At 46.7% G+C, this 25,605-nt stretch overlaps 1 protein-coding gene and 1 long non-coding RNA gene across 4 annotated transcripts; one reads left to right on the top strand and one right to left on the bottom strand.

Annotated features, from left to right (window-relative positions):
- Positions 1 to 10,426: 10,426 nt before the first annotated feature.
- Positions 10,427 to 15,575, bottom strand: LOC129501503 (uncharacterized). The gene is made up of 4 exons (XR_008662748.1): positions 15,506 to 15,575; positions 11,370 to 11,470; positions 10,924 to 11,089; positions 10,427 to 10,836 (listed from the first exon to the last, which is right to left on the bottom strand). It is a non-coding gene; the product is annotated as an uncharacterized LOC129501503 (long non-coding RNA).
- On the top strand, positions 15,066 to 25,585 carry S100A10 (S100 calcium binding protein A10). 3 transcript variants are annotated; one of them, XM_055312669.1, is made up of 4 exons: positions 15,129 to 15,191; positions 20,365 to 20,417; positions 22,545 to 22,697; positions 25,164 to 25,585. In XM_055312669.1, the coding sequence occupies exons 3-4, from the start codon at positions 22,566 to 22,568 to the stop codon at positions 25,323 to 25,325; spliced, it is 294 nt and encodes a 97-aa protein (XP_055168644.1). In that variant the 5' UTR covers positions 15,129 to 15,191; positions 20,365 to 20,417; positions 22,545 to 22,565; the 3' UTR covers positions 25,326 to 25,585. The 3 variants fall into 3 exon arrangements, with proteins under 3 accessions (XP_055168642.1, XP_055168644.1, XP_055168645.1); XM_055312667.1 differs by lacking the exon at positions 20,365 to 20,417 and having other exon boundaries at positions 15,066 to 15,191; XM_055312670.1 differs by lacking the exons at positions 15,129 to 15,191; positions 20,365 to 20,417 and adding an exon at positions 15,615 to 15,637.
- The last annotated feature ends 20 nt before the right edge of the window (positions 25,586 to 25,605 follow it).

Here is a 25,605-nt window from a genome sequence, read left to right as displayed (position 1 = left end):
GGCAGAGACACAGGCAGAGGGAGAAGCAGGCTCCATGCACCGGGAGCCCGACGTGGGACTCGATCCCGGGTCTCCAGGATTGCGCCCTGGGCCAAAGGCAGGCGCCAAACCACTGGGATCGAGTCCCTGGAACCCCAGGGATCCCAGTTGTGATGCTTTTATAAAGAGAAACTCTTCATCAACTATTTGGTTATCCTAAAGAACAGTTTACATATGAAGAGCAGGGTAAATCTTGATTCTTTCCTTTTGCCAGTTTTCAAAGTAGGTGTTGGTTCCCAAGCATGATACATATTTGGTCTTTGTCCCCCTTTCTGGCACAGAGCTCCTAAAATTCTTAGAATTGATATTTTGTTGTATCAATGAGGTGGCTTTGGAAAGCACCTGAGGTTGGGGCTGGTTACCAGGAGAACCAACCATGTGACTGAACAGCTGAAACTTTTAGTCCAGACCCCTGACCTCCAGGGATGGGACAGGGGCTAGAGATTAAGTTCAGTCACCAATGGCCAATGATTTAATCAATTATGCCTATGTAATGAAACCTCCACCAAAACCCAAAAAGACAGAGTTCAGAGAGCTTCTGGGTTGTTGAACATGTGCAGATTCAGAGAAAGTGGCCCTCCCAGAGAGCATGGAAGCTCTGAGCCTCTTCCCACATACTTTGCTGAATGCATCTCTGTCATCATGCTGTTCCTGATTTATATCCTTTTAGAATAAACCTGTAATCTAGTAAGCCAAATGTTCCTCTGAGTTTTGTGAGCCACTCTAGCAAATTAATCAAACCCAGGGAGGGGGCTGTTGGAATTTCCAATCTACAGCCAGTTGCACAAGTGGCACCCTGGACTTCCAATTGGCTCTGAAGTTGCGGGGTGGGCAGTCTTGTAGGACTGAGCTATTAACATGTGAGATCCCATGCCACCTCCAAGGAGACATGGTCAGAATTCAGTTAAATTGTAGAACACCTCCCCCCAAAAAATTGTAGAACACCCAGCTAGTGTCCGAGAATTCCTTGGTTCTACGGGAGAAGAAACCCACACATTGTAATTAGCATCAGAATCATTAGCTAACATTCTCTAAAAGTGAGCGATGAGATCATTTTGTTATTTAGTTTCATTATTAACTTATGGCTTTAAGCATATTCAATGTGTTTCAGTTACATTCTTGATGCTCATATTGTTCCATGTTTGGCCAAAAAAGGGAGCTCCTTTAAGTTGGGTCCTAAATCCTTTTGACATGAGCCCGGTAGTCTCTGATAACTACCTTGCTTTCTGCTATAAGGTGTTCCTGGCTCATCTTCTACATTTCCTGCCCCAGACCTTTCTTCAAGGACCCCTTCTTCCTTTTAGCAACCCCTATCATTCTTCATTTCCTTTGCCAGCTCTTCCCTCCACCCCGTGCTTTAACTGTGGGCATTGCTAGACTCAGTCTTTTATCACCTCCTCTTGTGTCTCTATAGTCTCTCCCATCAGTGAAAGTCTAACAAGTAATGCTTCAAATAGCACTCCATGCTGGTCTATATTTTCACATTCCCAACAAGAATAAGCTCCTCAACCCAGTTTGCAACCTTTCACTGCCTCTGCACCTTCGACATTTCTCCCTTCACATGGAGTTCAATTTGACATAATTCAACTAAAGCTTATTGAGTGTCTTCTATGTCCTAAGTGTTATACCCTCACTGTTTATATTGGCAGTAATAATGGTACTAACTAGTAACTTATGGAGTACTTACTATATGCCATATACTAAGAATTTTACATACATTATCTATTATATTCCTTTAATAATCCTGTAATATAAGCTCAATTATTAACACCTATTTTACAGAGGCAGAAACTAAGGCACAGAGAGAATCTGAACTTTTCCCAGGTCTCACAGCAAATAGGGAAGAGACAAGACCAGGTTGGCCTGACTGCAGGTGATGGTTAATACCATGTGTCAACTTGACTGGGCAATGAGATGCTCAGAGAGCTGGTAATACATGATTTCTGGGTGTGTCTGTGAGTATATTTTCAAAAGAGATTAGCATTGGAATTGATAGATTGAGTAAAGCAAATAGTCCTCCTCATTGTGTGGTGGGTGCCATCTAATCTGTTGAGATTCCAAATAGAACAAAAGGCAGAGGAGGGGACAATTTGTCCTCTCTCTGAACTGAAACCTCCATCTTTTCCTGCCCTCCAACATCGACACCTGCTTCTCGAGCTTTCAGACTCAGATGGGGACTTGGATCATCAGCTCTCCAGATTCTCAGGCCTTTGGACTTGTACTAAATTAGACCACTGGTTTTCCTGGTTCTCTAGCTAGCAGACAGCAGGTACTGGGACTGCTCCATCACCTCACAAGCAGATTTCTACAATAAACCTCCTCTAGGTTCTTTTCTTGGGAGAATCCTAATACTTTCCAAAATCCTATTTTTGCCACCATGCAATTCATCGTTTCTCTCCACTCTGTTTGGCCTAATTCCACATGTTCTACAGACTTTACCTTCTGTCTCATGTCTTCCAAAAGCCCCCACACCCACTCTGGTCAGCATGGCTCTCGCTCTCCTCTGAAGTTCTGCATCAGCAGGAAGCTCCTCAAGACACACTGCCACCATCTTGGTTCCACTCCAGCTGCACATTCTGATTCCCAGAGCTTGGGGTACAGTCCAAGTTTCTGCATTTCTAACAAGCTCCCAGGGGATACCACTGCTGCTGGTCCATGGACCATACTTTAAGTAGCCAGGATTTAATAGACATATCCATATGTCTTCATTGAGTATATTTACCAAAATATGATCAGGGGTTACCTATGGCTACTCCTTTCATTATATTTTTGTATCTTCCATTCTTTTATCAATGGATACAGAGCACTTTTGTAATCAGAAAAACATACAGAAGTGTTCAACTTTCAGTGTTCCTCACAGAATTCAAAATAAAGTTCGAGTTTCTTCCCTCAGCACTGGAGGCTGTGATCTGGCCATTCAAGGATTCCATGTCCTGATCTCCTGAAACTTCTCAACACACACAACACATAACCACCAAAGCTTCCAGATCATCTGTTATTTCTCCAAATGTCTCTTCCTTCCTCCCCTATTCCCACTGCCCCCCACCTACCGCCTTCCTAACCTGGATAGCTCAGATTCATCCTTCAGATTAGCCTCAAGTGACTCCCCCTACAAGAAGCGTCCCCCAGCTCCCACTCTCTGCTCTATATTTCAGCAATAACCAAAGGCACCTGGCCATGATGCTTTTCACCTTTACCTGTTGTTTTGTCTGCCTGCCCTGCTAGACTGGGATTCCCGAAGGCAGAGACAATGTCTTTATTTCTGGATCCACAGCATTTAGCCCGTGTCAAGCATAAAGTTGGCACTCAGTAAGTATCTGAATGAGTATACTGAAATGATCTATAAAATGTAATGAGCTTCCCAAATATTGGTTGCTATCCTCCCTTTGAAGATAAACAGCTTCAGAGAGATTAAGTGATTTGCCCTAGGTCTCAAAGCTTTTAAGTCAGAAAATCAGACTTCAAACCTCAATTTTCTAATCTTTCTACTTCCACACAGCTGCTACCATTAAATATTAACAAGGGGGAAAAAAAAAAAAAAAACGTTATCCTGGGTCAGGTCTAGCTGATGGACAGCTGTCTCTTGCCAGAAGCTTTTCTGTCACTAACAGACCTTGATGACACATAATTTAACTTTTAAGAACAGATGAAGCTGAGAAGCATCAATGTGTTTTAAAATATTGAAGGGGGATACCTGGGTGGCTCAGTGGTTGAGGGTCTGCCTTCTGCAGAGGTTGTGATCCTAAGGTCCTGGGATCGAGTCCTGTATCAGGCTCCCCTCAGGGTGCCTACTTATCCCTCTGCCCAGGTCTCTGCCCCTCTCTGTGTATCTCTCATGAATCAACGAATAAAATCTTTAAAAAAATAAAAATAAAAAACATTGAAGGGACATTTCTTACGAGGAGAAGGTGGGTGCACTCAGACTGGGCTGTGGGGGCTTTTCCATCCACCCTCAGGTGTCCCAACAGAGTTCTTCACAGAGCAGGGGCAGCTGGGAACCAGGGCCATGGTCCTCAGCAGCCCATGTTGGCCAGTGATTTATACTCCCCACCAACACCCACCCTATTCTGTTCGAAATACACCACACACCAAGACAAACCTCTGTCCCCAAGGAACCTACAGGCTCTAAGGGAGACAAGCCACTGCACAAGCAATGTCTATACCCTGTGATAAGGGCTGTGAGGCACTAAGGGAGGCCTGAGTAAACAATACCCAGCCCCAGTCTGGGGGATTCAGGATGGCTTCATGATGGGAACGACATCTGACCAGAATCTTGAGGGGGCCTGGCTCTGTATCAGTCAGTACTTCCAACTCTGCTTTGCTTCACTGTCTCCTGACCTGCAGCATGAGTTCCTCAATCATGAGGAATCACTGCCTTCATCCCTGCATTCCCTGAAGCACCTAGCCTAGCAGCTGTGTCCTGCTTTCCAAATCCCAGTATGATGCTCCCAGCTCTAGAGCAGCTAGGAAAACCTCTGTGAGCACCAGGCATCCTGTCAGGACCTCAGTCTGACCACCAGCATGGGGCCTTGCCCAGGGAAGTAGTCTCTGTCCAGTGACAACTTGGAGGGCCAGTGTCTACATACCTTCCCAAGTCACCATGCCAGGGGTAGGTACAACAATTTGAGGCTCATCACAAAGTAAGTCATTTCTACCTGGAATCCCACTGGCACCTTGCTCAGCACTTTCCTTCCCCAACCACTGTCTCCTCCCTGCGTTTGGCAGGCACCATGACACAGGTACCCAGGGTGGAAAATTCCAGGTGGATGTGCTCCATCCTCTCCCTCATGCCCCCAGCTCAGTAGTGACAGCCCTGCAGAGTCTTCCTGAAGATTTTTCTCAAATCTGCACCCTCCTGCCCCAGGCAACCGCCATTGTTCGAATTCAGGTCTGCATCATCCCCACCATCATCTCTTGGCTCCCACTCTCCCTGCTCCATTTGGTGGCTCCAGTTTCTGTGGTTTAATTAAGTCTGCAATTTAAACCTTTAGCCTGGGGAATCCCTGGGTGGCTCAGCGGTTTAGCGCCTGCCTTCAGAGCAGGGCGTGATCCTTGAGTCCCGGGATCAAGTCCCACATCGGGCTCCCTGCATGGAGCCTGCTTCTCCCTCTGCCTGTGTCTCTGCCTCTCTCTCTCTCTCTCATGAATAAATAAATAAAATCCTTTAAAAAAATAAAAATAAATAAACCTTTAACCTGGGGGTGGCTGAGTGGCTCAGTGGTTGAGTATCCGCCTTAAGCTCAGCTTGTGATCCCAGGGTCCTGGGATAGAGTCCCACATCAGCTTCCTCATGGGGATCCTGCTTCTCCCTGACTATGTCTTTGCTTCTCTCTGTGTCTCTCACGAATAAATAAATAAAATCTTTTAAAAAATAAAAAATAAATAAAATTTAAAAAGCTTTTAGCCTGCAGTTTGACCTAGCCCCTCCCCCCACCCATGCCCTTTTCCAGCTGCACTTGCTGTTTCTCCAAATGTGCCCTGACGTTCCCCTCTCTGTGGTTCTGTTTGTATTAGCCCCCTGGACTGCCCTCCTCTCTGTGCCTGTTCCCCGTGCCACATCAATGCCTGTCAGAGGGGACAGCCCCCAACCTTCAAGTCCCTCTTCAAACCCTATGTAAGAGTCCTAGCCAAAAGGGGGCTTACTATTCTGAACCTACTGGACTTACTGTCTACACTTGTGTAACACTGGCCACATACAAGATCTCCGTTAGAGCTACTCAGAACACTGCTCATGTTCCTGCCTAGATTCTGGATTTAGTCCAGAGCAGTTGCCCTTGTTGTGCTACCCAAAGAAAGGCAGAGAGAGGTTTGAGACGAGGCTTCTGTGGGTTCTGATAGGACCATAATATGCCTTTGGGTAAATTATTTAATCTCTCTGAGCTTCTGTGCCTCCTCAGCAGGCTTAACTTCTATCACACAGGGGGTCTGAGAAACTAGAGATAATATACACAAACCACAATGACTTACTATGACCATAACACTAATCAATCTAAAGTAGTTCTTGAGGGATGCCTGGGTGGCTCAGTGATTGAGCATCTGCCTTTGGCTCAGGGAATGATCCCGGGGTCTTGGGATTGAGTCCTGCATCAGGTTCCCCACCCGCCTCTCCCTCTGCCTGTGTCTCTGCCTCTCTCCCTGTGTCTCTCCATGAATAAATGAGTAAAGTATTTTTTTTAATAAGTTCTTGAGGTGACTACACATGGAACAAGTAAGAGTATTGTATACTAAAATTATTATGTCGATTTTTAATAAGTAAAACTTGGATTCATTTCTGTTCTTACAATATGACCAGTATAGACCTCAGAGATGCCCCTACTGATTACCAGGAGGCACATTCTTCAAGAACTAAGCACTCTGGATTTCAGTGTATCTTATTCAAAACTGTTGGAATGAATTTACTTAAAAGCCAACCAATAAAAGCAGGTTGAATTCTGTGCCCTAATTGAGGTTTTGATCCCTACGGCACCAAGCACTACTTTAACCTAAATCTTTACTTTCATTTTTTGTTTGTTTTTGGTTTTCCTGGGGTTTTTTTGCATCTTGTACATAGAAAATTACTGTTCCCACTGCCCAAGCCCTGAGAGATGCTACGAAAGGTATGGGTGAACACTGCACGGTGCCAACCTAAATCACAGCCTCCATCTCAAGCAAGCTGGGTAAACTTCTTGGTGTCTTGCGCAAGGCTTCCTGCCCCTTATTATACTGGGGCCACGCAGCAGAGAGCAAACACCACGGCAGAGCTACTCACTCAGCAGCCGCCAGAGGGTCCCCCAGCATCAGCTAGGAAGCAAGCACACACCCTCTCCCAGGGCAAACTCCTGAGGGCGCCTCACAGCAGCCTCTCCTTGCTTCGGGCTGAGAGGCCTCAAGACAGCTGCTGGCTGATGCCACTGAAGCATCAATTTTTACCAAGCAGTCAGCTGTTTGTTTGTTTGTTTGTTGATGTATTTATCTGAGAGAGAGAGCCCAGGCTCAGCTGGAAAGCGAATGCAGGATGGGGCAGAGGGAGAGGGAGAGAAAAGCTTTAGCAGATTCCTCACTGAGCTCTGAGCCCAAGGCAGGGCTCCATCTCATGACCCGGAGATCACGATGCCAAGCCCAAACCAAGAGTCAGACTCTCAACCCATTAGGCCATCCAAGGGCCCCCAAGCAGCCAGCTTCTCATGAAGGGTTTGAGTCACCAGGGCTCCACAGATCTGAGCCCTCCCTAGCCACATATCACCAATGAACCCACAGTGTCTGTGGCTTGAATAACTTTTTTTCATATAGCCCCCCGAATTTCTGCCTGGAGCACCACTTGCTCTCAAGTGTTAATAAGGAAAAGAAACTGGATGTGAGACTGGCACATTACTGCCTTATCCTGCAGTTCACCCCCAATACCAAGCATTCTTGGGGTTCAGACAGGCTGGTGTTCTATTTCTTAACTCAATGTACAGGCTCTTCTTTTATTCCTCCTTGCAAGAGACCAGGAAATCAGGGTCCCTTGTGATGAGAAAAATGGAAAAGGAAAACTAACATTCCCAGATTTTTCTTTGTTCACCACCCCAATCCATAACACAAGCGGATTCACAAATGGGCTTTTTTTTTTCTTTTTAAGATTTTTTATTTATTTGAGAGAGAGAGAGAGAGAAATGGGGGAAGGGCAGAGGGAGAGGGAGAGAGAATCTTAAGGAGACTGTGCTGAGCCCAGCACCTGACTCAGGGCTTGATCTGATGACCCTGAGATCACCACGTGAGCCAAAACCAAGACATAGATGCCTAGCCCACTGTGCCACCCAGGTGCCCCAGGTTCATAAACTTATAACAGATTTTCATTCAGGGTTTGATTATCTCTTTTGGAGAGTTTAATAAGAGGCTGGAATATCCTGGAAAATATTTTTAAATAATAACAAGACCTGGGATGCCTCAGTCTGTTAAGCAGTCATGATCCCAGGGTCCTGGGATCGAGATTGTATCGGACTCCTTGCTCAGCAGGGAGTCTACTTCTGTGTATGTGTGTGTGTGTTTGTGTGTGTGTGTGCACAAGTGCTCGCTCTCTCTCTCTCTCAAATAAATAAATAAAAACCTTTTTAAAAATAATAATAATCATAAGACCTTGAGGAGTTGGTTCCTACCATCAGGATGGCTGTACATAAATCACCTCCTATAATTCCCATAATAATTATCTCCAGGATAGGAATTTGAGTAATTTTATAGAGAGAAAACAAAAGGCATAGAGACTTCCCTGCCCACCCATTGTACAAAGCAATCCCGCAGCAGACAGGATTCAGTACAGGCCCACCCAGCTCCAACCCACCCTCCACTTAATAATTATGGTTAACATGAGTGTGACACTTAACTATGTGCCAGGCACTCAGCTAAGCATTTACATGCATTTCCTCATTTATAGTCACAACATCCCTATGAGGCAGGGACTACAATCAAGTCCCTTTTCCAAATGAGAAAACTAAAATTTGGAAAGATTAGATGACATATGCAAGATCACATGGCTAGTGAGAGGTGCGGAAAATAGGATTCACCTCAAGTCTGTGCTCTTAACCATTATCTTAAGACATAGGAGTTTCTGCCTTCTATTTCATGTCCTATCACCCTCCCCTCTGTTCCCACCATGCTACAGGCACGCTGATGGCTTGTCAATTTTCCCTGCCACCTCCCAGTCTCTGCACTTGTTTTTTCCTCCAAGGGAGACCTTCCTCCTACCCTCTGTTCACTTTGCAACCATACTTCCTCCTGTTCCTCTAAGTCTTCAGTGTCCTCTTCCCTGACTTTTTACCTAAAACGTGTCCTCTTCAATTCTCTCATTCAGACTTTTGGTTTTCCCATCATGGCACTCATTACAACTTACCACAATTTTTATAGTTTTTCCTTTTACTAGTATTTTGTTTGTCTTTCCCACTAGAATGTAAGGCCTGTCTTGGTTTTGACATAACCACAGTACCCAGAACATACCAAGTATTGGAAGTTACTCAGTAAATATTTGATAGATTATAATCATTAGAATTTGCAGCTCACCTATAGGTGATTTCCAACCCCAAGCTAAGAGTTATGTGCTTAAAAGGAAGCAGGGAAGGAAGGAAGGAAGGAAGGAAGGAAGGAAGGAAGGAAGGAAGGAAGGAAGGAAAACAGGAAAGCTATAGTCCTTGAGCTTTTCCTGCCCCAAGAGATAAGTCAGCACAGCAAGTAAAGCCTCTGTGGAACCCTCAGGTGCCCTAGAGGGAAGACTGCTCAAAGGTTGTTTACCCACAAATCACACACCACAGACCTTGAGCCATGAAGCAGTCCAGCTTGGCCTTCCCTAGAATTTCTGCTTCACGGAGAGGGACCACACACAAGCTGGATCTGCTTTGCAGACCCTGCTGCCTACTGGGTGCCTTCACGGCCACTTGCTGGTGTGTTTTTTCCATCACCCCAGAAGATCCGAGTCTATCCCCATTTTACCAAGAAGGAGACTCAAGTTCACAGTCGTGTGATGACCTGCCCAGAGCTTGGCAGCTGGTAAGTGGGACAGCCACTCAAGCCCCTTTAACATTCTTCAGTGGCTCCTTGTTACCTTCAAAAACAAGTCCAAACTCCTTAGCATAGAATCTCAGGTGCCCTAGGAAAGGCACCTCCTCTCAGGACTGGGGCAATTCCTGACATAGAAGGACTACTTCCCAGTTCCATGCCCTGGCACCTGCTTTCCCCTCTGTCTGCCCCCACTCAATCTAATCCCTACTTGTCCTTTAGGATTTCTGATAGAAATCTATCCTAGGAAGATAAGTAGGTGGGCAAAGACGTTTATTCAAAACTAGTCTTATTGTATACCACTATCATGTATGGCAGTTAAAAAGTAACAACCTAAATTTTCAAAAATATGGGAAAGGTTTAATAAATTATATTTCTCTGTTTAGAGTATACCAGTATGGCCACATTTGGGAGTTTGTTTTGTTTTGTTTTCTGGATTGCCAGCAACTAGCCTTGATTAGGCAACTGTTTTCAACTGAAGTGCTACAGGGGACTGTGGTGACTCCCTACTAGGGCTCCCTCATTGACAGATAAAATGTCCTTTTGCTACAACTATGATTCACACCAGTAACATAATTTCTGGGCAAACAGAAGGTTGAACTAGGCTGCACATAGTTTCTGTGTGCCAAAGGCACAAATTGATACACACGAAGAAACAAAAAAGGTGAGGCCCCCGGGTGGCTCAGTGGGTTAAAGAGTCTGCCTTCGGCTCATGATCCCAGGGTTCTGGGACTGAGCCCCACACCAGGCTCCCTGCTCAGTGGGGAGTCTGCTTCTCTGCCTGCCTCTCTGTCTACTTGTGCTCTCTCTCTCTCTCTGTCAAATAAAATTTTTTTTAAGAAAGAAAGAGAGAGAGAGAGAGAGAAGAAGAAAGAAAGAAAGAAAGAAAGAAAGAAAGAGAAAAAGAAAAAGAAAAAGAAAGAGATGGATCCATTTGCCAGACCTACGAGAACTATGCCTCATGAGTATCTAAGAGAGTCTCAGGGAGGAAATCTGGTTCTTCTCAAAGTGCCACAACGCTGAAGTGCAATAAGCGTAATAGTGTAATTCTTATGTGTGCAACTTAAGCTTTCTGAGTATGCTGTCAAACTTACTAGCACTCAAAAGAATGCCATTCTATTTGTCAGGGTTATGCTGTAACAAATAAACCCCACAATTCCAGAGTTTTCTTTCTCACCCACATAGCTATTCCAACGAAGCTGTGCCTGATTAGCAGGTGGCTTTCCTCCACTCAGTGATTTAGTAACTCAGGCTCCTTCCAGCTGTAATTCTTCCAACCTAAAGACTAAGAGTCTAAAAGACAGAAAGAAAAATGTGGTAAAGTCACCTCATATACATCACTTCCAATTCCATTCAGTTGGTGACTGGTCAGAGTCTCACCTAAGTGCAGGAGGTGCTAGGAACATGGGACGCCTGGGTGGCTCCGTGGTTGAGCATCTGCCTTTGGCTCAGGGTGTGATCCTGGAGTCCTAGGATTGCTCCTGCATCGGGCTCCCTGCATGGAGCCTGCTTCTCCCTCTGCCTGGGTCTCCGCCTCTCTCTCTGTCTCTCATGAATAAATAAATAAATAATTTTTTAAAAGAGGTGCTAGGAACATAATTTTGGCTGAGCAGCCACAGCCAGCTTATACCTCTCTACTCTGACGGGAAGAACACACCTTTCTGGTGAACAGGCCACCCTCTGAACTGCAGCTACAAACCCCAAAAAGTCAAGAATCACTAGATAACAGGTTTTGTTTCCACACTGAAAAGAAGGACAATACCCCCTACTGCCTCAGTAGTGTAACAATGCCCTCTGCTCCTAGCATTTAGTATACTAGAACATACCATAGGCCGGATGGAGAGCTGAAATATTGCCTTCTCTTTGCTCCAGGCTTTTATTTTACCAGCAAATATGAGTTTATTTGGGAACAGCAGAGAATTACAAACTGCAACAAACAAACATAGGCAAGTCAGAACAAAAAAAAGACCGCTCTTTTATAGAGGAAACTGGAAGTTCAGAGGTACCATTAGAAACAGTAGAGTCAGGGATCCCTGGGTGGCGCAGCAGTTTGGCGCCTGCCTTTGACCCAGGGCGCGATCCTGGAGACCCGGGATCGAATCCTGCATCGGGCTCTCTGCATGGAGCCTGCTTCTCCCTCTGTCTGTGTCTCTGCCTCTCTGTCTCTCTCTCTCTGTGACTATCATGAATAAATAAATAAAATCTTAAAAAAAAAAAAAGAAACAGTAGAGTCCATGTAAGTTAACTGGGAATTTGAAGGGCAAGTGGCTTTTCATTTGCTGGGCCCAGACCATCTCTCATTGGCTGGACTGTGCTAGCAAGCCTTCCTCCGTCCTGCCTGGGTAATAACTTAGTATCTACCTGCAAGTTCTCTCTTCCTGTGGGGTCTGCAGCTGGTGAGTGCGAGGGCATGAGAGTGCTCCCCGCTGGCTTCCTGACTTCATTTTAAACAAGATTTTCTTTTATTGATATCCACATGGCCATTCTGTTCCTTTTTGTGCAGCTCCCCTTCCCCTGGCCCTACCACCCTTGCTGGGCAGCTCTGGCTCAGGCATTGCTGCTTCATCCGACTGGTTGGCACTAGGGATACAGAGCTGGATCCACTGTATGCATTTGGTTTACCAGGCATAACTACTTTCTCAAGAAAGAACTGCCTGGCATCACCTCTTCTAGAGGGAGATCATAAGCAAGGCAGATACTTAGGACATTATGGACCTACCAGTACAAAATCCTAAATACCTACACGAAGGCACAGATAGTGGCCATCCTACTGACCATTTTCACCACCACATCCTCAGCACTCAACAGTGTTTCAGAAACCCAGGTTCCCTCCATCTTTGGTGCCACAGCTACTAGGACATAGGAGGCCTCAGAGTTGGCACCAGCAGCCAGGAGAAGAGAGAAGAGAAACTGTGTAGTTTGAATAGGGAAAAAAGAATGAGTGAATGAATAACCATGTTCTTGATAAATATTTAATGACAAAAAAATAGGAAAGAAAGGAAGGAAGGAAGAGAAAAAGATAAAAGATAAAATATTATGAACAAAAATAGAACATATAATTCTATAATCAGTGTGATCACAATTTAAAAATCTCATATCAAAAGCAAAAAAAAATGACTTATTTTTGACAATCTTCAGCACCTCCTACCCCTTCACTAAATAACTACCTCCCAACCCACCAATGGATTAAATCGCTATTTTCACAGCGATTGTGAAAATTGGTGATAGCCACCAATGGATTAAATGGCTACTGTTTGCCAATTCAGACTGATGGCTGACAACTCTTCAAGGAAAAGTAGATGTGCTCCACTGGGGTAGAGAAGGCTTCTGAGTTCTTTCTTCCTATTGCATTGCATCTGGAACTTTTTCTTTGCTGCCTTCTTTTTTAGTGAGCAAATTTTATATTTGGGGAAAGGTGGGAGAGACAGCCTGGATCCAGATCCATTGCACTGCTTCAACTCATTTTTTTCTGAATTTGCTTTAGGGATCATTTGAGAATGCCCTCTGGATTCAATTTTTAAAAATCTCCCTCCCTCTCTACAAATCCTCAAATTATACATTTGTATACACACACACACACAATTTTTATACATTATAAAAAGACTAGATGTACAAAAAGACTAGAAAACATAAAAGTGTTTATCTTTTACAAATAACTGTTTTCTTTCTCATACATTGGTATATTTTCCAAACCTATGACAAGAATGTAACCTTTTTTATAATCAGATTTAAAAGTTACAATAAGTGTCATTGTTACTTTTAAAACATCTATCAAGTGTTGCTTTCTCTAGGAATTGCTCTGTGACCACTCCAAGAGTCAACAGTCTCAAAGTATCCCCTAGGGTCCTACACCATTCACTGGGGGCACTGGATTTTTAAGATTTTATTTATTTGACAGAGAGAGAGAGTGCACACAAGCAGGAGAAACAGCAGGAGAGGGAGAAGCAGGCTCCCTGCTGAGCAGAAACCTCCAGGGGTCAATCCCAGGACCCTGAAATCATGACCTGAGATCATGACCTGAGCCCAAGGCAGCCACTTAACCAACTGAGCCACCCACCCCAGGACCACTGGATTTTGTTTGCCTACGTATCTTCCAACAAGATTTTTTTTAAGATTTTATTTATTTATTTATTTGTTTGTTTGTATTTATTTATTATTATTTATTTATTTATTTTATTTATTTGAGAGAGGACACAGGGGAGGAGAGGCAGAAAGAGAGGGAGAAGCACGCTCTCCCATGAGCAGGGAGCCCCATGCAGGGCTTGATACCAGGACCAGGGATCATGACCTGAGGTGGAGGGCAGACGCTTAACCCACTGAGCCTTCCAGGTGCTCCTTCCGACAAGATTTGAAGCTCTTTGAGGGAAGAAACTCTGAATCCCCGTGGCTACCACATACGGTAAGCATTTCTAAAGCATTATGGATCAGATGAAGAGATCAAGTAAGGCATATACAAAGTCAAGTGTTCTCATTCGATAACCAGTTGCATCTTCTCTGGGACTAAAAGGATCCAGGATTTTCTCCACTCTTCACTGTAACCTGGGACCTGGGAAAAGGGAAAAACTCGGAAAGTATATGGCAAGATTTTGAGGAACTGCTCCCATGAACAGTCACCACCAGGGCTGCAGGAACCCAGTTATGAGTGAGAGCTGAAGTGCAAATTGGGTTTTCCTAGCGAGAGCCAAGATTAGTCACGTGGTGGCAGTTGGAGGGTTACCCCAGTCTATTCATTCCTTTGGGATCACTCACTCCACTGCTCTCAGGACCTCCCCTGGGAACAAAGGAAAACCCAGCACTTGGGACTGGGCCCTATTCCACCAACAGCTGCTAGTAGTTTGCATTTAACCCTAAACCCCAGTTAAAATAAATGGGAGGAGGAGGGAAACGCGATGCATTCACTAGGAAACAAGTTTTCCTTCAGGGCTTGGAGAACCAAACAGGCCAATGAGAGGACAAAAAAAGAGGCTTAGAAACTTTGGTCTTTGTGGATTACAAAAGTGAGGCTGAACGCATACACACGGAGGGGTACAGCCCTTGAGCCACAAAGGGTGTGTGTGGAGCCGACAGAGCAAACAGCAGGGTCCATCCCCCCCGCGGGGGGGAAGCCGCCGGCGGATACAGGCCGACCAGGGCACCAGCCACCGGGAGGGCCCTGCGCACTGGCGCCCGGGCCTCCCCGGAGAACCCCGAGGCCTGGGCGGTAGTTAGTACTCCCGCAGCACCAGCTGGAAATGAATTCCTCGAGCAGCGGGGCCCCAACGGCCGCCCCCATCCGGGTGGAGCCAGCACGCCCGCCCGCTCCGCCGCAGGACGACGGGGCTCCGAGGTCCCTGCGCGTTTCTCTCCAAAACCAACCCGAGGGGAAGGGCACGGCCCGGGGTGGGGTGTCGGGAAACATCCGCGGGCCCCCGAGGAGGAGGAGACGTTCGGAGCAGGGCTCCCGGCCGAGGTGGGCGGGGGCGGGGGCGGGGGCGGGGGGTGACAGGAAGGGCGGGCGGGGAAGGGGTGGGGTGAGCGCGCACGGACACCGGCCCAGGCTCCTCCCGCCTCCCCCCTCCCCCGCGCGTACTAAGGCTCCCGCCCGCCGCGCTCCGCTCACTGGCCGAGGGTCCCCGCCAGCCGAGCGTCCCGCCGCGCCTCGCGCCAAGGTGAGTCCCGCCCGCCGCACCCGGGCCGCCCCCGCCGCGACCTGGCGCCCGGAGCCCCCCTCGGCTGCCGGGCTCGGCGCGTGGCCATCCCGCCCCCCGGCCCCCGACCCCGGCTCCGGCCCCCGGCGAGGCGGGCGGCGCCCCTGCGCGGGTCCCGGCGGGCTGCTCGGGGGGTCGGCGCCCCGCGGCCTCTTTCCGTCTCTGTCCCCCCTCCCTTCTTCCTGCTTAGCCACGAGGCTCCCCAGTCATCCGAAAGCCCGCTCCTCCCGCGGTCCTGGCCGGCACGTCTCCCTGCGCCCCGGCTGCAGGCTGACCTCTGTCCAGATGGGCGAGGCCTCGGGCTCCGAGCGGGGCGCGCCGGCGGCTGGCGGGTGCGTCCGGGGGCGCTCACTGCTCTGGCCCTCGCCTGCGCGCTTCAGGTTGGGCTTCCTGTCGCGTGTCTGCAGGTGCGTTTGCGCTCTTTGTAAAGCTCGGCTAGCGGGCGGTGGTGCGCGGGGGAATGAATGTAGGAAGGGATTTCTCCGCCCAAAGGATTCCCTGCTTGCCTCTTGATTAAACTAGTGGGGACTATAAAGTGGGGAAGAGCAGCCTTGACGAAAGACCTCTCAGCCCAGATTAACCTGGCCCAGGGCAAGGACACGGAGGCGGTCCGTTGGTCCGTTGGTCCCGAGTCACAGCTTGAGCTTAGCTGAAGGCATGGGGGCTTCATGCAGCCCTGGACACTGCTAACTGTCCAGTTAGCCTCCAGGACTCTGCTGTGTTGGGTGGGTGGGGCTGGTGAGGGAAGCTGAGCAGTTTATAAACTAGACAGAGCAGAGCCCCGGGCCAGACACTGACGTACAGTAAGCCCACCCTCCTCCCTTCCCGACCCCGGGGAGCTGGGAGCACCGTGCAGGGTCTGGTGCCTCACAAAGGGCTCCAGACTCTCCTAGTGCAGCCCTGTGACTCAGCTCTGAGACCATGCGGGTGTGGCTCCCAAGGGTTCCAGATACTCTCTGCAGATGGTTGGGACAGAACACTCCCCGAAGGAAGAGGGGAACTGTGCCATCTCAGAGGGCATTTTCCAAGAGGAAGTGAGTCACACCAGGACTGGCCAGCTATCCGGAGAGGTTTCTTGACCGAGCTGTGGGTGAGGGCAGCAACTGGATTGGCAGGTCCCTGGTGAGACACCTCTGTGGAGTGACCGGCCTTCTGGCAGTCTGCCTCTGCTCTGCTTGTGAGGTAGCTCTTCCCGCTAAGATGTTTTTAGCATTTGCTGCAGGTCCCCACCCCTGCCCTTCCTGCAGCTTGAGTTTCAAACTACCGCAGTGGATTTTTATGCCCTTCAGGTGAGGCCAGGCGCTTGGAAACACCCTGACAGTGATCTTTGCCTCCAACATGTTTCAGCAAATTGCAAAAGATACTACCAGAGGCTGGGGCAGAAATGAATTCATATAACTCGTGAAAGTTCTTCATCCGCCCTGCCCCCGCAGATTCCTATCCTGTTTCTATGTAATCATGTCTCCTCAATGGCATATGCCTTCCTTGACAGCCACAAGATACTTTCTTCATCAGAGTCCTTGGTTCTTCAAGTTTTCTTCAGGGTGTGCTGGACATAAATACACCCAATTTCTAGGTGATGCTCTTCCCTGGCTTTTCCTGCAAACAATATCAGATGGGCCTTTCCCTCCCATGTCTGGCCTTGGACCAGCCTCTCCAGCAGCCACCCCAGTGAAGTCAGGCCTTGGGCTGGGTGGAGCTGACACATGGAGTTTTCTCATTGAAACTCCATGGTTTCCAATGAGAGTTCCAAAAATGTGGCTTGCTTTTCGAGCACTACCCACTTGATACGCCCTTGGACATAGCCCAGTCTTTCAAAGTTGAGGAAAACAATGGAATCTTTTCAGGGTTATGATGTATAAATTAGCACTCTGAGTGCTCGGAAAGCTGGAACAAAGTTTTGGCATCTTTCTTCAAGCTTTTCATTTTCCTGAGGATTCAACAATTTAGGAATCGCATAAGAAAAGCAACAAGAATGAATTTCCTTAATTTTAAACAATTTTCAGCACTTTCTACCCCTTCACTAAATAACTACCTCTCAACCCACCAATGGATTAAATCGCTGTTTTCACAATGGCTAATGTTTGCCAGTTCAGGCTGACATCTGACAACTCTTCAAGGAAAAGTGGATGTGCTCCACTGGAGTAGAGAAGGCTTCTGATTCTTCCTATTGCATTGCATCTGGAACTTTTTCTTTGCTGCCTACTTTTTTAGTGAGCAAGTTTTATGTTTGGGAAAAGGTGGGGGAGACAGCCTGGATCCAGATCCATTTCTTCTGAAATCTCTTTAGGGATCAAATTCAAGAATACTTTCTGTGTTCAATTAAAACAATTTTTTTTTTCTTTTCAAAATCTCCAAAGTAAAAGGAAGGAAACCTCAAACACATTTTTAAATAACAGATGTTTGTTTTTACTGACACTCTGCCCATTATTTTCTGGGTGGGCTGTAAGAGAACTAGGATATGGATAAGACACAGAAGAGCAAAGTAAAGCAGACCTCCTGCTCTTTAGAAGTGTCCTTTTTGAAATTACAGTTTGGATCTGGGCAGGGGTCCAGAGCAAACATTTGGGATTGCTCAGGAGCAGACAATTTTCTAAGGAGGCCTCCTGCTCCCTACTACCACCAGGAGAATTAAAATGTACAGTATTGTCAATTTCATTCTTACCAATTTATTCAGCAGGCTGTGGGAGGGCAGGCTGCTCAAGGAACCCACAACCTAGTGGGGAAAGAATCAGAAACACAATTAACTAGAATGAACTCCCCAAAGACAGGCACCATGGAGAGGGAGAGACACCCACGCACACACGTGTGTGTGTGTGTGTGTGTTTGTGTGTGTGTGTGTGCTTGCCTGCCTAACATCAGGCCGTGCACAGCAGGTGCCCAGTGCAGGAAGACCAGATGGAAAATTTAATTCCCACCACTGTAACTAAATTTGTGAAGTCCAGAATTCTTCTCTATAGAGAAAACTACACAGAGAACACTACAGAGTTCTGAGCCTCCACCTTAAAAACCTCTCACCCTGGGAAACAGGGAGGATACACAGACATCAGAATAAAATGACTCAATGAAAAATATGAGAATGATGAGGTAGTTAACAGCCTGTTCAGCTCATAGTGAGAATCCAAACACAAGAAAACAGCAAGAGTGAGAAGAGAAAGAAAAGTCATGTTCAGGGGCTGGCCAGACCTGTTTAGCAGGACACATTTTTTTTCCGGCACCCATGAAATGTGCCTTCTTCTGTATCCTCTGTTCTACTCACAGGCACCCCCTGTGGGCCTCTTCCCCAGCTCTTCCAGCTTCACATCCTTCTGCTGAGCTCTGAACTACAAGGTTTTCAGTCCAGACCTGGATAGCCACACCTGCACTTCAGCAGGTCCTGCCAAAGGGCTTATCTGATTTATTCATTCACTCACTTAGCAAATTCTTATTTTGTGGTTCATAGAACAGAATAATTCACAGTTCTTTTTTTTTTTTTTTTTTTAATTTTTATTTATTTATGATAGTCACAGAGAGAGAGAGAGAGGCAGAGACACAGGCAGAGGGAGAAGCAGGCTCCATGCACCGGAAGCCCGATGTGGGATTCGATCCCGGGTCTCCAGGATCGCGCCCTGAGCCAAAGGCAGGCGCCAAACCAGGGATCCCTAATTCACAGTTCTTAACCTAGAGGATCTTAAGTTTGAGAGAGAGACAGGGAAATGATTAAATGTATTGAGTGTTTCAGGTGCAGGACTAGGTTGTCCCTGGTGCAGAGAGGATGCTCCACCTCTTAGCCCCAGGCCCAAGGACACCCCAGTGAAAATGGAGCAGAGCATGTCGGGTGATTGAGGGGATGGATTCAGATTCGGGTCCTTGCACTTGGCTTCTTGAGCAACCAACAGTCAGACCTACAGTCTGCCCCACCTAAGATGGGAGGGCCACTGACTCAGTGGGGCAACTACCGCACTTGAGGAAGAGCTCCGTGACTCATCCACTAGCTAAGAGAACAGTTCTAATCACAGCTTTTCCACCTTTTCCTTCATCTGTCTTTAAAACTAGTACACCGGCTTCTTTAAAACAGGGGCGCTTGGGTGGCTCTGTTGGTTAAGCCTTTGGTTCAGGTCACGTTCCCAGGGTCTTGGGTTCAAGCCCCAAAGCCCCACATCAGTGGGCTCCCTGCTCAGTGGGGAGTCTGCTTCTCCCTTCCTCTCTGCCCCTACCACCCACTCATGCGCTTTCTCCTCTCTCTGTCAAATAAATAAATACAATCTTAAAAAAAAAAAAAAACAATAATTTGCTCATAGCCCTGGTCAGTGCTCTCTGGGCATTGGTTCCTGATGAGACTGTGGACATTACCTCTGGTTTTCAAAGCCATTCACCTCCATGAATTTAGATTCCTGGCTAGTCATGTTTCTGTGTTGTTATTTCAGAAGGTCTCCCTGACAAATAAAGAGTCAGCTGGCTGCTGCACTTATGGCCCATTTGTTAAAACAGAGTGGGGAGGAGATGGGGACCCAGTGGGGGGCAGGCATGTGGCTTCAGAGAGAAAAGCTTCATAATGAATGTGGACAAGGAGGGGTGGGATTGGAATGACCTGAGACCTGAGCGTTCACTCAGTTGAGACTGACCTCACTCTCTTGAAGAAGATATTCAAGGGTGGTCAAGGTTTCCTGCTTACAACTTCTATTTCTTTTTTCTTTTTTTGAGATTTTATTTATTCATTTGATAGAGCACAAGCAGGGGAGCAGCAGAGGCAGAGGGGGAAGCAGACTCCCGATGCACGGAGCCTGACACAGGACTCCATCCTAGGATCATGACCTGAGCCAAAGGCAGATGCTTAACCAGTTGAGCCATCCAGGCGCCCCATAACTTCTATTTCTTAGAAGTTCCTAAATGAGCCTGTTCTCCTGTTACAGGATTCCTTTCCCTGCTGTGTCCTCTTTCTTCTTTGGCTTTGAGGTGCACTTTCCTTCTGCTCTGTGAATTGGGGGAAATGGGTGTCTGGCAGCCAGTACCAATTTTGGGGATCTTTGGGCATTGGTTGTGAAGTACTCCACCTCTCTGAGCTTAGACACAGGTATTTTTATACCTCTGGTTACTGACTCTTTTCCTGAGCTGTTTCAGAACTATGGTGGGATCCCATATCTTTTTCTCATAGGTGACTCGTTCAGTTCAGTTCTCTTAAATTGTTGGACTTCCAGAACCATCCAGGTAAGGGCAACTCCATCTAAGCACTGTGGGTTGCCATCTAAAACCACATGGGCTGGAGGACCTGGGTGGGTCGGTCAGTTGGTTAAGCATCTGACTCTTGATTTCAGCTTAAGTCATGATCTCAAGGCCATGCAATCCAGCCCCTCTCCTCTCTTCTGGCTCTGAACACTGCTCAGTGGGAAGTCTGCTTGGGATTCTCTCTCTCCCTCTCCCCCTCCCCCGCCTAAGATAAATAAGTCTTTAAACACACAGACACACACACACACACACACACACACACACACACACGGGCTGTGTAGGAAAGGAGGGAAAGGGTGTGGCTCCCCTGGAATTCATCTCACAGTGGACCTTGAAGCATTAATTTGCTGATGTCTCCAAGAGAACTGCCTTCCAGATGAATCATACCAGATTCTGGCAAGTAGCATTCTCTAGAGTAGCACATTTTTTGGCATGCTGGTTCCTGCACTTTTCTGGGGATTAAGGGGGTAGAATTCACAGTTCGTAAGTATAATTGCTCAATCTCCGTGGTCACCAACTAGCGCCACCTTCTACACTGTAAAAGCTAGCATTTAGAAATCTGTGTTGAACACAGATATGTCAGTAGCAGGAACCAGACCCAAAACCTGTTTCTGCTTTCTTTTGGCACTCTTACAGCAGAGGGGAAAGTGCCAGCCTCTCCTTCAGTCTGTGCTCAAAACCTATTCTTGAGAGGCAGGGTTTGGGGGGCTTTTGTTTTTTGTTTGTTCTTGGAATGGTATGCTACAGTCTCCATTCAAGTTCACCTGATTTCTCTCCACTAATGTGATCTTAAGTGATGTTAGCCAAAACTGTGCTCTGACCAAAGCTTCCTTCCAATCAAGCCATGATCTAGTGAGCTCCTATTAAGTATCAGGCACTGGGTCTCAATATGATACATGCCTGCAGATCATTACACCTGAATATAATGATCTGACACGTTTCCTTTCCCTCCTTTTTTTTTAAACAAAAGATTTTATTTATTCATTCATGAGAGATACAGAGAGAGAGAGAGAGAAGCAGAGACCCAGGCAGAGGGAGGAACAGGCTCCATGCAGGGAACCCGATGTGGGACTCGATCTAGGGACTCCAGGATCACACCCTGGGCCGAAGGCAGGCGCTAAACTGCTGAGCCACCCAGGGATCCCCCCTTTCCCTCCTTTTAGACAGATTCTTATGGAAAGTTCTTGCTCTCCCGCTGTGCCTCAGACTGAGTGGCTCTTCTGTCCTTCCTGCCAAAAACCAGGTCCCCAAAGGAGTTAGGATATACCGTTACTTGTTCCTTTTCAAGAAACTAGATCATGAGCTGTGGGTAGCTTTGAGAAACTGCATTTTACTACCAAAGATGCAGATGTCTGCATTGCAATCAATAACAGGTTCAGACCTTTAGTAAAGAATACACACCCAGCAGACAAAATTCATTTGTAAGCTGGTTTCTATTTTTCTTTTTTTCCTTCTAGAGAGAGAGAGTATGTGCCTGGTATGGGGGGTGTTGTGGAGGGAGAGAGAATGTTAAGACGACTCCGTGTTGAGCTGTACTCAATCTCACGACCCTGAGATCACAACCTGAGCCAAAACCAAGAATTAGACATTCAACCAACTGTGCCACCCAGGCACCCTGTTAGCAGATTTCTAAACCTAGACTTACAATGAATCAGGTTACCTAGTTAAGCTTGGAGGGTTGAAGTTTTCAATATTAACCAGGCGTGACTGTGTGGGTTGTTGGTATTCAGAGACATCTAAGAGCCCCATTTACCCATGCCAAGAGAAAAGATGAAACCTCTCCTCTTTCAGTAGATGCTCTGTCAGTTAAGAAGAGGGACACTGACCAAGTGATTAGAGTTTTTATTCCTCATTAGGTGATTTATGCAGAATGAGTGGGCAGCTAGACATATTCCTAGAAGGTCAGCACAAATACCTGAGGCACCCATTTCCATCAGCAGCAGGCCCAACACCTGGGGCGAACTGGGTCTCACCTTCAATTCATTGGACTTTAGAGCCAGAAAGGGTTACATGAGTGACCTAATCATTTCCCTTCCATTTACACACAGAAGACTGGCAATACGTGTGGCTTAAAAGTTCCATAAACTCTTTCTTTATGTCTTTTAAAAGGTTTCAACAGACCTCACCAAGATGCCATCTCAAATGGAACATGCCATGGAAACCATGATGTTCACGTTTCACAAGTTTGCTGGGGATAAAGGATACTTGACAAAGGAAGACCTGAGAGTACTCATGGAAAAGGAATTCCCAGGATTTTTGGAAGTAAGTGCTGAGAGGCCCAGAGAGAACCAGACATGAAAACCAGAGCTTGTATGGCCTGGTTGCTTTTCCTTTTGACTTCCATCCCTTCCTTCTAGAGGCCACTAGCAGAAAGGTGTCTTTGTTCATTTATCTATTAGACATTATTGAGTGCCTACTGTTTCTAAGATATCGTACAGGAAGCAGATGGTAGAGAAGTCCCTGCCCTCAAGGAGCTTATAGTTTGGCAGTGAAATAAGGCTGCACACAACCACAAGACAAGCTGGAGTTACCTGCATCCATTGAGACAGAGACAAAGAAGAAAGGCCTCTTGCCAAAGAATCATCAACCAGGACGTGGCTACCTCGGGTCATGAACCTGGCATTGGAGATGCCATATCATGGCCACATCCACTTTGAGCAACTTGCATCTCTTCTTAAATCCCTTCAGATAAAGGCTTTTTAAAAATATCCTTCCTACTGTAATCTATAAAGGAAAGGTGTCGAGCATCCGCTGAATGAGACCCAAGCATGACTCCAGAAAGAACTGCTTTCCACATTGAAAATGCAGTGAGAATTCAGGAGCTTAGCCTGAGTCCCACAAACCGAGGGACCCATTAGGGCTAGGAGGGGACCCTGCCCTCAGTTCAGACACCTCACTCAGGACATTAGCCCACAAGGCACAGTTGTCCTTTTACTGGACAACTTCAGGACATGGTTGTTGGATTTAACTGAAGGTGAAACACTGCTTGACAAACAGCGTGAAATGTGAGCCCCTCTTTCCCTGCTACTACCAGGGTCATTTAAAAGGATCATTACTGTGTGTGGTATAGAAACTGCATTAGCCTCTAACAGGGTGAAGGGAGATGATGGTAAAAGGCTAGTCCTGTCTCTTGTCATCTGCCTGCTGGTTAGCACTTTAGTCAAGCCTCTGACTCCCAACTTAGTAAACACGGGGTTTTACAGTACACTCTGATTCACATGTCACCAATACCAGTTGAGTAAACAAATACAGACAGCCTCGCTCTGGTCTTACAGCTGCAGTTACCACAATGCTATCCGAGAAGGAGTTAGAATATGTGGTTGCTCTGCTTTTGTACATCCTCTGATACAGCCCCAGACCAGGAGGTTTAAGATCTAGCTTTGCCCTAACACTGGGCAGATTGCTTTGGCTTTCAGGGCCTCAGTTCCTGCCCCTGTAATGAGAGGGCTGGACATGATTACCTCCACTCTTCCACTTGCTGTGATCCTTCTAGGAGCATAAAATGCAGAGGCATGTATTCATTATGGGCCTGCCCATCACACAAACACATTCTCCATGTACTAAACCCTGGTTAATTGTGCTGTTGTATGAAAGTAGAAGCCAGGATGAATATAACATGAGGCCTTTCCCCCTGAAGACTTCATGGCATGAGAAACATAAAGAGTGTGTGTAGAACGGAGCACCAAGCATGGCAATGTAATTTATCCTCGCTGTGGGTCACAATTCCGTAATTCCACACCCACACTTGCTACACTGACAGCATTCTGTTTCTAAAGCTGACCCCCTGTGTTATTCAAATTTCACTTCTGACCACAGGCAGGAAGTTGGCAGTGAAGCCAGAATTAACGGAAGCCCACCTGAAGTGGAGGCAGCCACACAGTGGGCTGTAGGTGATGGCTTCAGGTGGAGCTTATGGTACTCAAGTAGGAAATGCTGCTGCTTTGTCATCAGGGGCTTTGGGGTGCAGTATGGAAACATCCAGCACACCTGAGACACACAAACTCACTGGGTGTGAGCTCCCTCCCTCACAGACACAAGCAGTGGCATTAGAGACTTTGCCTGAACACGTTAGCACCTCCAGAGGCCCACATTTCCCTCCCTGGCCAATGGTCTGGGCCCTGTAGGAGCAACCACTCTTCCCGCTTCTTACCGTCCTTCCTAGGAAAAGGAGGGATCTGAAACTTATGCCCTAAATTATCTTACTAGATCTTTTCTTAAGGAGTTTCCTTTTCCGAGGATTTGACCACACTATCAGAAATAGGTGCTTGTTAAGAGAATGTTGGCTGACACTACAAAATGGGGAGTTTAGGGTGGTTCTTAGGCAGAGGCCTGTGATTTTTTAAAATTGTGGAAACCCCTGAACTAGAAGCCACACAAGTGAGCGGGTCATGCCAGGTTCACAGTGGGAGACACAGTGAACTGAGAATTAGGCGGCCAGGTCTGGCTTCTCTGACATGAATCTCCTCTTTTTAGAAATAGGCAGTTCCTAAGATCCCAATGATTATATGAAAGGACCACAGAAACTTTTTCCTGGCTTAATATATGAATTTACTGAAATCCTCTCTCAAGGCAGAAAAGTACATTTAGGTAACCTCTAAAGATCACTTACAACTAAAACGAGTTCAGATAATTGGAAGATTATATTAATGGCTGTCAGTAAATCAGAGAAGCTTGTCAAAGTAACCATTGACTGATACTTCTTACCTTTGTTCTTTTTTTTTTTTTCAGAATCAAAAAGACCCTCTGGCCGTGGACAAAATAATGAAGGACCTCGACCAGTGCCGAGATGGCAAAGTGGGCTTCCAGAGCTTCTTTTCACTAATTGCTGGGCTCACCATTGCATGCAATGACTATTTTGTAATACACATGAAGCAGAAGGGCAAGAAATAGGCACCATTGAGCAACACTCCGCCCGGAGTGAGGTGTCCCAAAGGGTCTCAAGGAATCTGTCCCACAGCTTCCCCCTGTATAAAGGATTCCATGAGCAGATCAGGACCCTCAGAAAATGTACAAATAAAATCCAACCCCCATTTGAGAAGCAGAGAAAGAAAAGTCTGTAAAAGAAAGCCAGATAAGCTTTTGATTTTTATATTGCTTATTGCATCCTCTTACCCTCAATAAACAAATTTCTTTTTTAGTTCCTCACTTGAGATGGAATGTTTGTTCCTTC

The sequence above is a fragment of the Nyctereutes procyonoides genome, unplaced genomic scaffold (assembly GCF_905146905.1).
Source record: "Nyctereutes procyonoides isolate TBG_1078 unplaced genomic scaffold, NYPRO_anot_genome, whole genome shotgun sequence".
Taxonomy (NCBI): domain Eukaryota; kingdom Metazoa; phylum Chordata; class Mammalia; order Carnivora; family Canidae; genus Nyctereutes; species Nyctereutes procyonoides.
The sequence above is the reverse complement of the archived record's forward strand: the minus strand, read 5'-3'. Positions and strand labels throughout refer to the sequence as shown.

What these genes read in the sequence shown, in the direction of transcription:
- S100A10 (XM_055312667.1), top strand. Translation starts at nt 22,566, where the DNA reads ATGCCATCTCAAATGGAACATGCCATGGAAACCATGATGTTCACGTTT. An exon ending in AATTCCCAGGATTTTTGGAA is followed by an intron (nt 22,698 to 25,163) that starts GTAAGTGCTGAG and finishes TTTTTTTTTCAG; the next exon opens with AATCAAAAAGACCCTCTGGC.